Source organism: Melopsittacus undulatus, chromosome 7 (assembly GCF_012275295.1).
Source record: "Melopsittacus undulatus isolate bMelUnd1 chromosome 7, bMelUnd1.mat.Z, whole genome shotgun sequence".
NCBI classification, from domain to species: Eukaryota; Metazoa; Chordata; class Aves; order Psittaciformes; family Psittaculidae; genus Melopsittacus; species Melopsittacus undulatus.
The window spans coordinates 43756445-43769470 of NC_047533.1; the positions used below are offsets into that span (position 1 = coordinate 43756445).

The 13026-nt window shown below is 36.1% G+C and overlaps 1 protein-coding gene across 5 annotated transcripts in view; it reads right to left on the reverse strand.

Annotated features, from left to right (window-relative positions):
- Positions 1-13026, reverse strand: part of GRIA2 (glutamate ionotropic receptor AMPA type subunit 2) — an 87679-nt gene that overhangs the window by 6372 nt on the left and 68281 nt on the right. For all 5 annotated transcript variants that reach the window (XM_034064625.1, XM_034064626.1, XM_034064627.1 and 2 more), the window contains exon 12: positions 10644-10842. In XM_034064625.1, the coding sequence (XP_033920516.1) occupies positions 10644-10842 (199 nt within the window). The remainder of the gene's footprint in view (positions 1-10643; positions 10843-13026) is intronic.

A 13026-nucleotide genomic window follows, 5' to 3' on the forward strand; every position in this document is an offset into this window, starting at 1 on the left:
TAGCACATAAAGAAAGTGCTTTCTATCATCTGTTCCCAGAGTCCTGCTGCTGTTGCTCACTTCCCTAGAAGCAGAGCTACCAGCTGTGCAGGATGCTCAATCTTGTCCTTTCTTAGTCCACTCAGGCCTGCACTCAGAATCCCCAGCCTCATATGAAGGAGCTCAGTCTTTGCTGAATTACCATTCTCTAAACTTGCTCTCTCATTGAACCCAGATGCTCCACAGTAAGTCAACATTCACTTGGTAGCATACATCCAACTTGCTATGAGGGATTTACCACTACAAACTAAGCAAGGGACATCAAGGTTCCAACAGTGTTATAAAAATTATTACAGTGCTACTTCATGAATTACCATAGGTTTACTTACTAAAAGGGAAAACTTAAAAGTTGGTGTAGAGCTGTCTTGCATTGTTCAGTTCAATCAAAAGCCGAGCCGGCAAGTCAGCCACAGAGCCACTCACTCACTCCCAGTCCCTCTCCCTCCCCCACTCTTTGAGGGATGGGGAAGAGAATCAAAAGAATGTAACTCCCACAGGTTGATATAAGAACAGCCAGTAACTAAGGTATAACACAAACCACTACTGCTGCCACCAATAATAATAATGATAAGGGAAATAACAAGGGAAGAAAATCCTAACACCTCACCACCAACCAACCGATACCCAGCCCAACCTGAGCAGAGATCTAGCCCTTCCAGGTAATTATCCCCAGTTTTACATCCCAGGCATGACGTGCTGTGGTATGGAATACTTCTTTGGCTAGTTTGGATCAGGTGTCCTGTCTCAGCTTCCTCCCCGCTTCCCTTCCTCCCTGGCAGAGCATGAGACTCAGGAAGTCATTGGTCAGAGTAAATATGACTGAGCAACAACTAAAAACATCGGTGTTATCAGGGTTGTTCTCAGGCTGAAAGTCAAAACCACAGCACCACAGCAGCTATTAAGAAGGAGAAAAATGACTGCTACTGCTGAACCCAGTAGCTACAACATACATCTGGGTGCCCATCAATTCAACTTCATTAGAATGTGCTTTGATCCCACGTTGTAGAAGATACAAGGTTATGCTGGGATTGAAACCTTATTTTATTCTTGTACAAACACTCAAATACTAAATAAATAAGTATTCTTTATTCCATTTAGGCAACTGTCATGAACAGGTTCATAAATTGACGTAACTCCCTTTTCTTACTCCACTGTTTCCTGGTTTACTGAAATTAGCTTTTACAGATTTTGATATATATCAAGTAACAGAGGTCTAGCAAAGTCTCTTCTGCTTTTGTTCATTCAACCTTAAAAAAAGAAAAAAAAAGTAACAGCTGGGCAGGAAAAGGCACAAGGAACTCTTACAAGAAACATTTTCCCAAAAGTTCAAATGTTAAGAAGGAACCTCCCACTAGATGGCTCACAGACTCCTTGATGTCTAAATGAGGTAGGAATACCTGACCCAGCAACCATGGAAATAAAAATCTGTCATGAAAACCACTAGAAAACACCACTCAGAATTTGCCATGGCTTAGTCCTCTGCAACCATTAAAACTGGAATTCATACAGTTCAGAGTCTTGATCCCTACCTAGTCCTTGATCTTGTCTAGACTCATAAAGTAAGAGCAATGAGCCATTACCTAGGGGATACATGCGACTTCTAAGGCATCTGTTTACACTGCTACACAACATATTTAGCAATAGGTTGTTTTCAGAAGTGTTTTACTTTATTTCCTTCAGTATTTTGTTTTCAGAATTTGTCTTTTATTTGAAAGGTACAGCTTAAGGATGTAGAAAAGGGCAGTGTTAAGATACCTTCATCTAGGATTTTGTATACACACACTCACTAAGCTAAAATTATCTGTTCCTAAAAACAAGCATGTATACTTACCCTAATTCCAATACATTGCGGAAAAAAAATTACAGTCATTTAAATCTGGACAGTGCTATATCTAACCATGTATTTTATTCCTGTGCAATCACCTTCATTTCCCTAAACTGCATTCATGCAGTCATCAACAATAGCAGACTAAACCATGAGGACACAGAATTCTTGTGAATGCAGGATGCCCGGCATGCAAGTTGGGCTTTCACACTTCTTTCCTATCTCCTTTCTTTAAAAGCACCAAAACCCTAAAAGGATAGCAGTGCTCCATAAAAATCATGACTTGCTATCAGCTATCCAAACAACGGAGGCATTGTAGATTGCTTGTATTATTTGAATACAAGAACATAAGAATACAGAAATAACCTGCACTGCTCTTAATTACTGTGGCTGATTGCTACTGCAAGGTGACACTCCAATGTATGCATGAATTGTTAAAAGCTATTTAAAACTTTGGTATTACTATCAACGCCAACATAATGGCACAAGACCCTAATGTCCACAACAAGCACTTCTTCCTCCCATTCTCTGTTATTTATTTACTAGGAAAATCAAGCAACTGATACAAAAATGCCTTAGGAACTAACACTTTTTTTTGGGTTTTTTTTAGTATTATGTCACCACTGGGCATTTTGACTATGAAAATTATTATTACTACAAAGTACACATCCCATTTAAATGTAAAAGACTACCTTCATTAAGAAGCTCATTAGGAAATTAAATTATGCAAAGCTTTATCAAATTAATTAACTGCATTTTTGTGGGTCAGCAGATAACTTCTCCATTTTGTCATTTAAAGACCTATTATTATTAAAATTGGGGTGCTGTAATTAGCATGTCTGACAGAAATAGCTCCTCAGACTACTAACTTGCATACTCCATTATTCTATTAGATGATGATCTTGTACTGCAGGACCAGAACTTTAATTCTCAAATATGGTTTCTGTAACCATCTTGTTGAACTTCCATAATGAATAAAAGATCAGGAATTGGTATTGTCACTAGTAGCTAGAAAGTGTAATAACAAATTAATTTTGGCAATTCATACAGTAAAGCAATTATTGATACATCCAGAAATGCAGAAAAGGACAAAACTAGTTTTTCAGCCTCTTTATTAGCTCAAGATTAAGTACCTTAAAACACTTAACCTTGTTTATACTGGGTGAACACTCAAGATGAATGAAAGCTCAAACAGATGGAAGAGCTAAATTTTGTAATACACTGATAATTTTATTCAGTACTGGTAAAAATTAGTTATATGCTCTTAAGATTTAGTTTTATGGCTTTCCAGTTTTCATTAGTTGAGCTACTTCAAATATCTTTAGTATACTTGGTCTTCTAATAAAAACTGTAAAACATTCTACCATAAGAATCTACTCCTCAAAAGCCTATATCAAATAATTTTCTCCAAGAATGTGTAAGATAAGGACCTTATGTCATCATTATATTATTCATATGAATTGAAGAGTTTTCAAGAAGAGATGTTAGTGTTAGAAGTTTCACAACCATTTAACTCCTGTTAAGATACTTGCTCAAGTAACTCCTTCTCTGAGACTTAATTTCAAGAGAATCACAATTTTTCCCTGTCATTCAGCATATTCCTAAAAATTGAAGCAGACCATTTCAATCTCATTTCTTCAAAAACTCATAAATGTCACACAAACTAATTTCCACAATGATGACCTAAATCCATCTGTTCTTTTTGAGGTCCTAGTCACAAGGAAAATCTGCTGTCCATTCCTAGAACTAACTTTACTGTAATAAATTTATTGACAGAGGAACAGCTACATGTCATGTTGCATGTCTACTACGACAGCTTTGCCACATCACTATAGTACAAATGTGGATTTGTAAGAATGATTTTGATTTTGTCAGGGAAAACCTGATAACATAAAGGAAACAGTATGTCACTGAAAAAAATCAGCAACAGATTTTCAAACCTCTTGTGCAAAAAAAATAATACAAGTAAGGAAAGTATATCTGCCGTGTGGTGGGAAGAAATGTAGAGAACAAAGACACCTGTACATAAGACCAGAGACCACCTACAAGTAAGACCATAATCTAAATGTGTACTTTTAGCTTTGTTATTTGCTGAGATTAATGTAAAAGAAAATAGGAATGAGGGTACAGTAATGGAAATGGAAGCTTTCTCAAGCAATTACAGATCTGTAGTGAACTGCAGGTGCTAGTCCTGGCATCCAGAACCATAAACATACTGACTGGACTAAAGAATGGAAAAGCAGTTAAAGCGACTACTGCTTGTTTGGTCTGCAGCATGCACAGCTTCAGGTGTAATTTTTTAGTGAAAAAATTAAATCACTAGGAACTTTTCCTAGGAAAGGAAATTGGGGTATCAAACCACATCAAGCCAGACAAAGGAAAATTATTTATTTGTTATATATGGGAAGAAGAAAATTCTGAGCACTTAGAATCAACAAAATTAAATGAAACCTTCCAGTTCAAAAGCATGGTCCAGCACTTTTGGGCCAATAAGAAAATCTGCAGTAAAACTGAAGACTTTCAGTTGATAAAAACCAGGACAAATGCAAATCTATCACTACTATCAAAACGATTGACAGAAAACAGTGTGATACAACTGGGAGAAAGTTATTTCCAGGGAGGACCGAGAAATATTAATGCCTTTTTACAAAGCATTGCAGAGATCTCAGATGGCATGCAATGTACATCTCTGTTCAACCACATTCAGGGACAATTAATTCAAACTATGACACACACACAGAGAAGAGCTATGAGATGACTGGGGACCAAAATGCCTTGCTTGGAAATCACAAATAAACACACTTTTGTTGACAGAGATGAAAGCTCAGAAAAACAACCCCATACTAGATTTGTATTAATGCATCTGGAAAATAAATGCCGAGATGAAAAAAGGAGTACGTAATAAATATAAATGTACTGTAACAATTGAGGATAAACTAGTTACAAATACATTTCGACTGGAAATCGAAAGCATGTTTCTAACCATAACAAGTGTGGTATTATGGAATAATCTGCCCCCAGGAGTAATACAAACAGAACTTATAAGCATTCATACTTATTTTAGTGTGTTATCAATTTATAAAATAAATTACATAGCACTGGAGAATCTTCAAACTATACTGCTGCAAATTAATTTCACCCTGGCCAAAATTACCTACTGCAGAGCATACTTTGATTAGAACATCTAAGAAAACTTGATGAAAGCTTGAAAGAATATCAGGGCTATGTTTCTTTTATCAGACACAATTTTCTCCATACAAACAAGGAAAGAAAATTCTATTAGAAAGGAATACATTTTATTTTTAATAAATATTATGCAAATACTATTTTTAAATTAATCTTTCTGAGTAATATAGCTAACAAGGTTTCTGAGGCACCACAGTGTTTTGGTCACTGGGCTCAATGAGCTGCTTGTGAAAGACCTTAGGATCTTGGGTAATAGAGAGAGAAGAAAATGAAACCTGGAAAATAACAAAAAGGAATGCTTTGAGGGAAAAAGGAAGTATTGATTGCTGCATTATTTCTTTTAAGAGTACTTTCACAATAGCCTAAATCAATTCTTTTGTGTCTTGCCCTGATACAAGGATCTCAAAAAAACCCACCAATAAACCACTGAAAATTAATCACTTGAACCCTCTAGACTACAAAAGAGTATAGCCGTACTTTCACCAATATGTTACTGGATGCAAAGGGCAGTCTTTCCACTATCTGAGCTCTCAGATCTACCTCTCCTCAGCATTTCAGCTACATACCTTTCTTTTTTCCCCCATCAAATTGAAAAAGCCAAACCAATATTCTCTAATCCTATCTCTTCTGCAGACTCATGAAATGTCAGCCCTATAGCCACTGCCTCTTATAGTACCATGTAGAGCCTGTGGCAAAAGTCACCAAACACTTCTTAACTGAGTCTTTTGTCTCCTTTGCCTCTCAAAGGCTTCTGTGGAGCTAGTAAAAATTTAACCTCTGGAAACATGGGTTCTACAATTCTTCTACATCTCAAACTTCAAAAATTAAGGCTGAAGTCTGAATCAAAATGTTTTACCTCAATTACATTTAAAAAAGTCGGTGTTTCTTTTCTGCTCACTGGTTTTAGAGATTTCATGTGAGGTTGTTTTAGGAGCTCAAATATCTTGATGAGCATAAAACAGATTGAGGTTCATAGACTGCTGTGTGATTTCTCTCTTGTAATTTCTTGCAATACAATAAATACTTTTATAAATTAAAAACATATTTCAAAGTACTTATACCCCTAGAGGCACTGGACCACTTTGAAGATCCTCAGAAAAAGACAGTAATACTAATCTTCAGGCCAAACCTCCTTTGCTTCTCAACAAACGCCACTTTTACAGGAGAAAAAACTCAAAAGGTCCTCTCAGCTCTTATGTTTAATGCTGGCTATTCACTATGGAAGGGGAACTCTTTACAAGACAGCAAGGATTATTACCTTTCCAACATTCTTCCCATGCCCAACTTTGCATTCTTGCCTCTTAAGCAAGAATAAGCAACTCTTCCAGTCTTTTCAGTGAAAGCTAAAGAATACTTATTTGTTCTGGAGCAGTTCTGCTTGCTTTTACTTTGGCAGAGGATCTACTATTAAAGGCCACCAAAACAGAATGAAACACATTGATATGTCCATGCCATGCCATTGGTTCAAAACCAGGTATGTCTAAACAGATTTAAAATAAAAAACAATGCAGTCTAATTACTGCTCTACATGTCATTTTTTCTTTTAGAGATGCTTTCTTATCTTACACATGGGACCAGTTGCAATCCATCTTTTAAAGTGGAAAAAAGGAAGCATGACTGATTTCATTTGTCAGTCAGGTTTGTACATATTTTTGATGAACAGAGCCAGGCATATAGCAAACACGATAGAACTGTAGAAGCAATCAGCTTTTGCTGTCTTTGTATCACACTGATATTAACTTTAGTGTGTCTTCAAAGCATGTGGAAAGCAACAAAATGTTCCCGTGAACGTTAAGCTTACTTACGCTGTTGTACTTTGTTTTTTAGTTCCAGTGCTGTAGCCCATGAAAGTAAGCATGGCAACTTCAAGAGTTAACACATACAATGGTTTAAAATTAATCTCTGCAGTGTAGGTGAGCAGTAGCCCATCTTCTTGGGCTAGTGAAATTTTTTTTTGCCCTTCAAAGTTTAAGTATGTGTCTTGGCTAATGCATACATCAACTGCATTTCCAACAGCAGCTGAGAAATCATTGAAAGTAAAAATACAGTGGGACTGCGGATAGCGTTAATAGTACATACTGGAGTGATGAAATTCCACCATTCCACCGTTTACTGCTCCATCAAGTAGTATCTGTGATCTGACAATTATACAGATAATGTGCCTGTACAAAATCAACAGAAATGACTCCTGGATCTTCCAGTCCTATTGACATCCTGACCATTAAAATCCACTAGTGATTTCAGAAAAGTGATACACTTCTAGAAAACCACAGCCACACACATTTTCTTCAATGTTATGCCCATTCTTTCAGGTTGTAAACTCAAGAAAAAAAATTCAACAGGAAGCACTATATGTATATGTGTATATATATATATTTGTTTAGGCTTTCAGTTGGACTAAGGACACTAAAAGCACCAAAACCACTAAGAACATGAAGACAGAGGCACTACTAAGTATAAGTGCTAAGTATACCCACTCAGTGGAACAGAACCCTGAAGACTTGGATCATACTCACAGTTCTACTATTAGCAACTTTGAGATCTCCTGAGGAAAAGTACTACAGAGTCTGGTATTCACAAATATATAATCAAGACACCAGATGGTTCTGCCGTTAAAGAAGAAACGTGTATCTATAACATTATTACTAAGAAGTAATGGTTTCTTGCTGATGACTACTGTTCAGCAAAGCTCTAATTATCTTTTTTTTTTTTTTCCTTTTTATAACTACTGTTAAATCCATTATTTCTACACTGGTATTTTCTATGCAGGCATGTAGGACGTACCAAGCTCCTGCTTTTCACCTTAAAGTAGTACGAGGAACACTAGAGTACAATGGTTTTTTATCCCTTTTTTCTCAGTTACGTTTCTTGATTCAGCGCCAATTGATGCTCTGTTCACTGTTGGCAGGAGTACCTCCTACCAGCCTGTACTACATTTAAAGCTAAGGAATCTGTATTCAAAACCAGAGTAAAGTGCAAAGGCAATACATACTTTGTCATGCGTGCCAAGGCTGTTATCTCCAAGTCAAGCAACATGGACTAGCTTGCATGCCTACTGTCATACTGTCTGTAGGGTGTGTGGTGAGCCACTATCTTTCCTCCACCTGGGTTTTTCTAACCTCTGTCTGGATTTTTCTACTCACCACAGTAGTCACTGGAGTCAGGCACAGCCATTGCAGACATGAACTGGTATGTACCTATGGTAGGTGGCTGAAGGCCTAAAGTCCAATAACAAAACACAGAACACACTAATAGGATGTCCTGACACACCCAAGCTAATGTAACATCTCAATGAGTTCTTGTCATTTAAGCAGTCCTAGAAGCTGAACAAAGACTTGAACCCCTTCTTTCAATCAGCATTGCATACATATATTCAGCTATTCAGGGTAGGATTTTCCAGCTAACTTTCACAATCCAGCTTATTATTGAGAATTCCTTCTTGGAACATGATCTTTTTCACTTATGTAAAATACTATCAGAAAACATGTTTTAGTAGCAAAGCAAATTCAGTCTACTGGTTTCATCCCCAGAATTGTTTTCAACCCCAGTATACAAAGATTCCTAAATTTTGTGCCATCCCAGGAATTAATGGTCTACTGGTGAAGATGTACATCCAGTATACATTCCATCAATAGAAAACAATCTTGCAAATAATGCCAGTTCTTGAAGAGAAAACAGACTAACTGAAGTAAAAAAAAAAAAGCAGCCAAGACAAAACCCCAAATGTTTCCTTTCATTCGTGACGGTGACAAAGCCAGTCCATTTCAGCTTGCTGCTAGAAAAATACTCAGGTTTTCTTCAGGTCATATAAAAACCACACATCCACTCCCATCCGGTCACCGTACAGAAGTGCTCTAGGTGAAATTTTAGTCTCCTTAGTGCTAGGAAATGCTTTCACATTGCCTTGAGCAGAGAGTTTCATCCTTGAAACTTAAGTTTCAGGTCTCCTAGAAAGAAATTCTGACAGCTGTTACTTCTTGAAAAACAAAATTGGGTAAGCCTAAATGATTTTTAGCAAATAGTAGATAGAGCATCAGGCAAAGAAACTGCATTATATACAATACACCAGTTTGTCTGTGATAGTAATTGCTGAGAAGAAATTTGCAGAGATGATTATAGCCTTGTTCACACAGTGTAAAAGCTAACTTAATAAAAGGTAAAGAATATGCTCTCACAAAACTTCCACCTGATTTTTACACAAATTATTAAAGCTTAGGTAATCATGAGAAACACTAGTTTGGCAAAAGTGTGGATGGAGGGATGGATGTGCTAGGAGCACAAAACCTACATACTGATAGATAAATGCAATTACAAGCATTTTTTGTTTTAAAAGAAAACTTAAAAGTCTCTATAGAGAAACTATTCAAAAGAACTGACCTACTGGTCTTTCACATTCAATCCCCAGTATAATCACGATCTGAAAGTTTTATGCTCACAAAACCAGAAACACATGCTTGTATGCTTCTAAACACTCCTAAACAATCTTAGTACAAACCTGATCTCATTTTTATTAACTCATACACCTGATGCTAGTTTTGGTTTAACCAATAGGAAAGCCATCAACAGCTGGATCAATCATCAGCATCAGATAGTTTTCTACAATTGAAATAAGTATGGTTCCTATTTAGTATGTTACCAGTTAAGTATGCATTACAAGATCCCGTGAAATAATGGTCTATTAGAAACATAATCTAGCAGTTACTACTCTAACTATACAGTACCTAACAACTATTTGTAAGAACTTAATTCATTTCATTTTCATGGCAGGCTATGTTTGAAATGTAAACTATTTTAAAATAAGTTTTATTTTAAACCGAGCACTATCATAATCCATTGAAAAACATAAAAAAACCCAGGTATTTTGTATTTGTAGTACTTCAGATGAATTTCCATCTTACACGTAGCACATGGAGCACACAGACTAGGCCAAATCACGGTATTCCACCCAGCAGCCTTAGTGTCTTGCTCATTTGCTGGATGGGTTTCACCATGTTAGCTGGCTGGTGTCTTAAGGGCAGCCTGAGACTCACACACTGGAAGAGATGAGACTTGAAGTCTCATGCATTTTTAAAACTGAAGTTCACAGAGGTAGAATGTAAGGACTGCTAGGCTTCTAAGGTATTACTGTAATGCAAATACAATAGTGTTTTCAAAAGCAGTCATGGTTTTACTAAAGCAGCCAACAGGGCTGTATCCTGTTCCCACTGCAAGCTCGAAAAATCATGCGAAATACTTAATTAAAACATGACTGTGCACTGTCTTATGTCCCTATTCACTATGTGACTACCTAAAATATAGCACAGCTATTAAATAGACGAATGACATCAACTCCCTTCTCTGAACAAACCTTTTTTTTTTACTTCACAGTGAAATATTTTTAGGTAATTCCTTGCACTCACTTTTGCTTTGAATATTTATAATATGGTCCTTTACTTACATATAGATAAGAAAATGTAACAATAATGAAAAAACAGAAACACTTGTGAGTTAGGCTGCACATACCACATTTCTATAGCAACCTAAGGAAAACACATTTACATGAATAATTACCTATTAAAAACAAAACAGAAATCTAAAAAGTAGAAATTCTTACCCTAAAAAACTCTTTAGTGGAGCCAGAATCTAATGTTCCATAAGCAATTTCTGTCTGCTTGGAAAGATCCTCTGCACTTTCAATAGGAGACACCATCCTCTCAACCGTCAGGAAGGCAGCTAAGTTAGCCGTGTAGGATGAGATTATGATGAGGGTAAAGAACCACCACACACCTCCAACAATGCGCCCAGACAGGGATCTAATAACAAGTATGAAATGGATTTGTAAAGTGAAATGAAAGTCCTTAAAAGGAACACGTTATCAATTTTATGCAAATGATGCATTACACTAAAAGGAAGCATTTCAGACTATCTTGTAGTGCAGTTCTGCATACTAATAAGATGGGAAATCAAGACATACTCGACTACATTTCCTGGACCTTGCTGAAATCAGGACTCCAGAGTTTAGGGAGAATTTAGTGATCCAGTTCTTCAAAGTTCTGAACACCCTGTAAGGAAACTGCTCCCATGATAATGTGCTGTATTTAACACATAAGCTTGTTGCTCCCTCTGAAGTGAATTTGTGTGACATTATGAAGAGAATCAAACGAGTGGAACAGTGCTTTCAGATAAACCAGTATGCACTTAATTTTTAAATGCCTTTAGTTTGCTTAAGGTATTAGTGCTTTTCCTAAGACATTCAGACAAAGACTGATTTCCACAAAACAACAGCTGCTGTGGACAACCTACACTGAGAAACAAATAGCATTATTTGCAATAAAAACTGTCTTGAGGAAGATCCATAAACTAAAATGTGCACAAAACTTTTGAAAGATACAAGCATTTAACAAACCGAGGACTAGACATGAAACAATCAGTGATAATACAGAAAAATGGTGGAGAAAGTATATTTTTAACTACTAATAATCTGAGGTTTTTAACAGCAGCAGGTGGGCGCATATGGATCTTTGTTTTGCATCTCCTGCTCAAGAAGAGAGAAGAAAAGAGAACTCAAGCAAATTTATAATATAAAACAGTACAGAAATTTAACCAGAGAAATTCAATTATTTTCAATACTAGAAAACTAATAGAAAAGAAATGCTGATATTGCATTATTGTCACACTTGACATTCTTTTAAATGATCCTTTAAACTTTGAAATTACTTACTACTTTGTTTCCAAACAAGACATTATAGGAAGGAGTACATAATCTTTGGAGATGTGCTTAATTATTTGACAGAAATGTGCATGTAGTTGAAAGTCTAGTACTAAGGTGTTGCAGTAGCTTAGGTATGGCTTGATGTGTCTCTGTCTATTAAGTAAACAGATTACAAATCACTCACCCAGCCTACTGTATTGTGAATTTAACTTCAAACTAATTCTGACATAGAATATATACATAGATAGATATAACTACATATATATATATATCTACACATTTTAACACAATAGTTACATGAAGCTGAGCTTTTAAGTTGGAAATAGAAATAAACAGAACCGATTCTGGAAGAATTATTTTTGCTAACAGCTATCGTATAAAACCTCCGTTATAATTCAGACATTAGAAGATTTATTCCACGTCACATCAGACTCACTAATTCATTCTACCACATGAAAATCAAGTCAGACAAGGTCCAGAATAGGTTACTAAAATGGACCATAGACAAGAAATTATTTCAACTCCTTCTAAACTGAGATGCATTCTGAAAATATGCTTTGTTAACATTTTGACATGGAGGTAATTTGAGCATAAAGTAATTCTGCAATTAAAAGATTGAATTCTATGATAAATCCATATTTGCAAGGTAAAACCTCTGAAAACCTTCATAACTGCCAATCTTATGGCACTTTCTGTTATACTGATGACACATGCTATTACTGACACTGACCTTTTAAAACCCATTATCTGTCAGCAACAAAGTTGCCACTGACTTTGTAAGAAAATAACCTCAATGCCAATACAAACATTATACTCCCACATGATATTTTGTAAGCAAAATTTGGGCATTTGTATACCAAATTTTCCCAGAAGGTCTGTTCCAGTTAACTGAATAATTTCTATTTTTAATGTACATTTCTAAGTTTCTAAAGACTGATAATTATATGCTAGTATGAACCCACACTTTACAAGCACCTCATTCATTAGATCATTAAATAGTAAGTAACAATTTCTGTGCACACTGTGCGCAATTACCTAAATTTGTGAACAGCATCATGTACTTCAAAAGGTTTTTATATGGCAGTACTGAGAGCATACGCACATCTCAAAGAGATGAGGAAAACTTTGCTGTAAGTTATTAGCATATAATACATTATTTTATTCTATGCTATTGTTTCTCTGCTACCCATGATGGCAATATGGGGATTCCAGACCAGTTTCCAGTCTTACCCAGAACCACCTTCTACTTCAGGGTCAGGAAGCCCCAGCTCTAGCCTTGTCTACT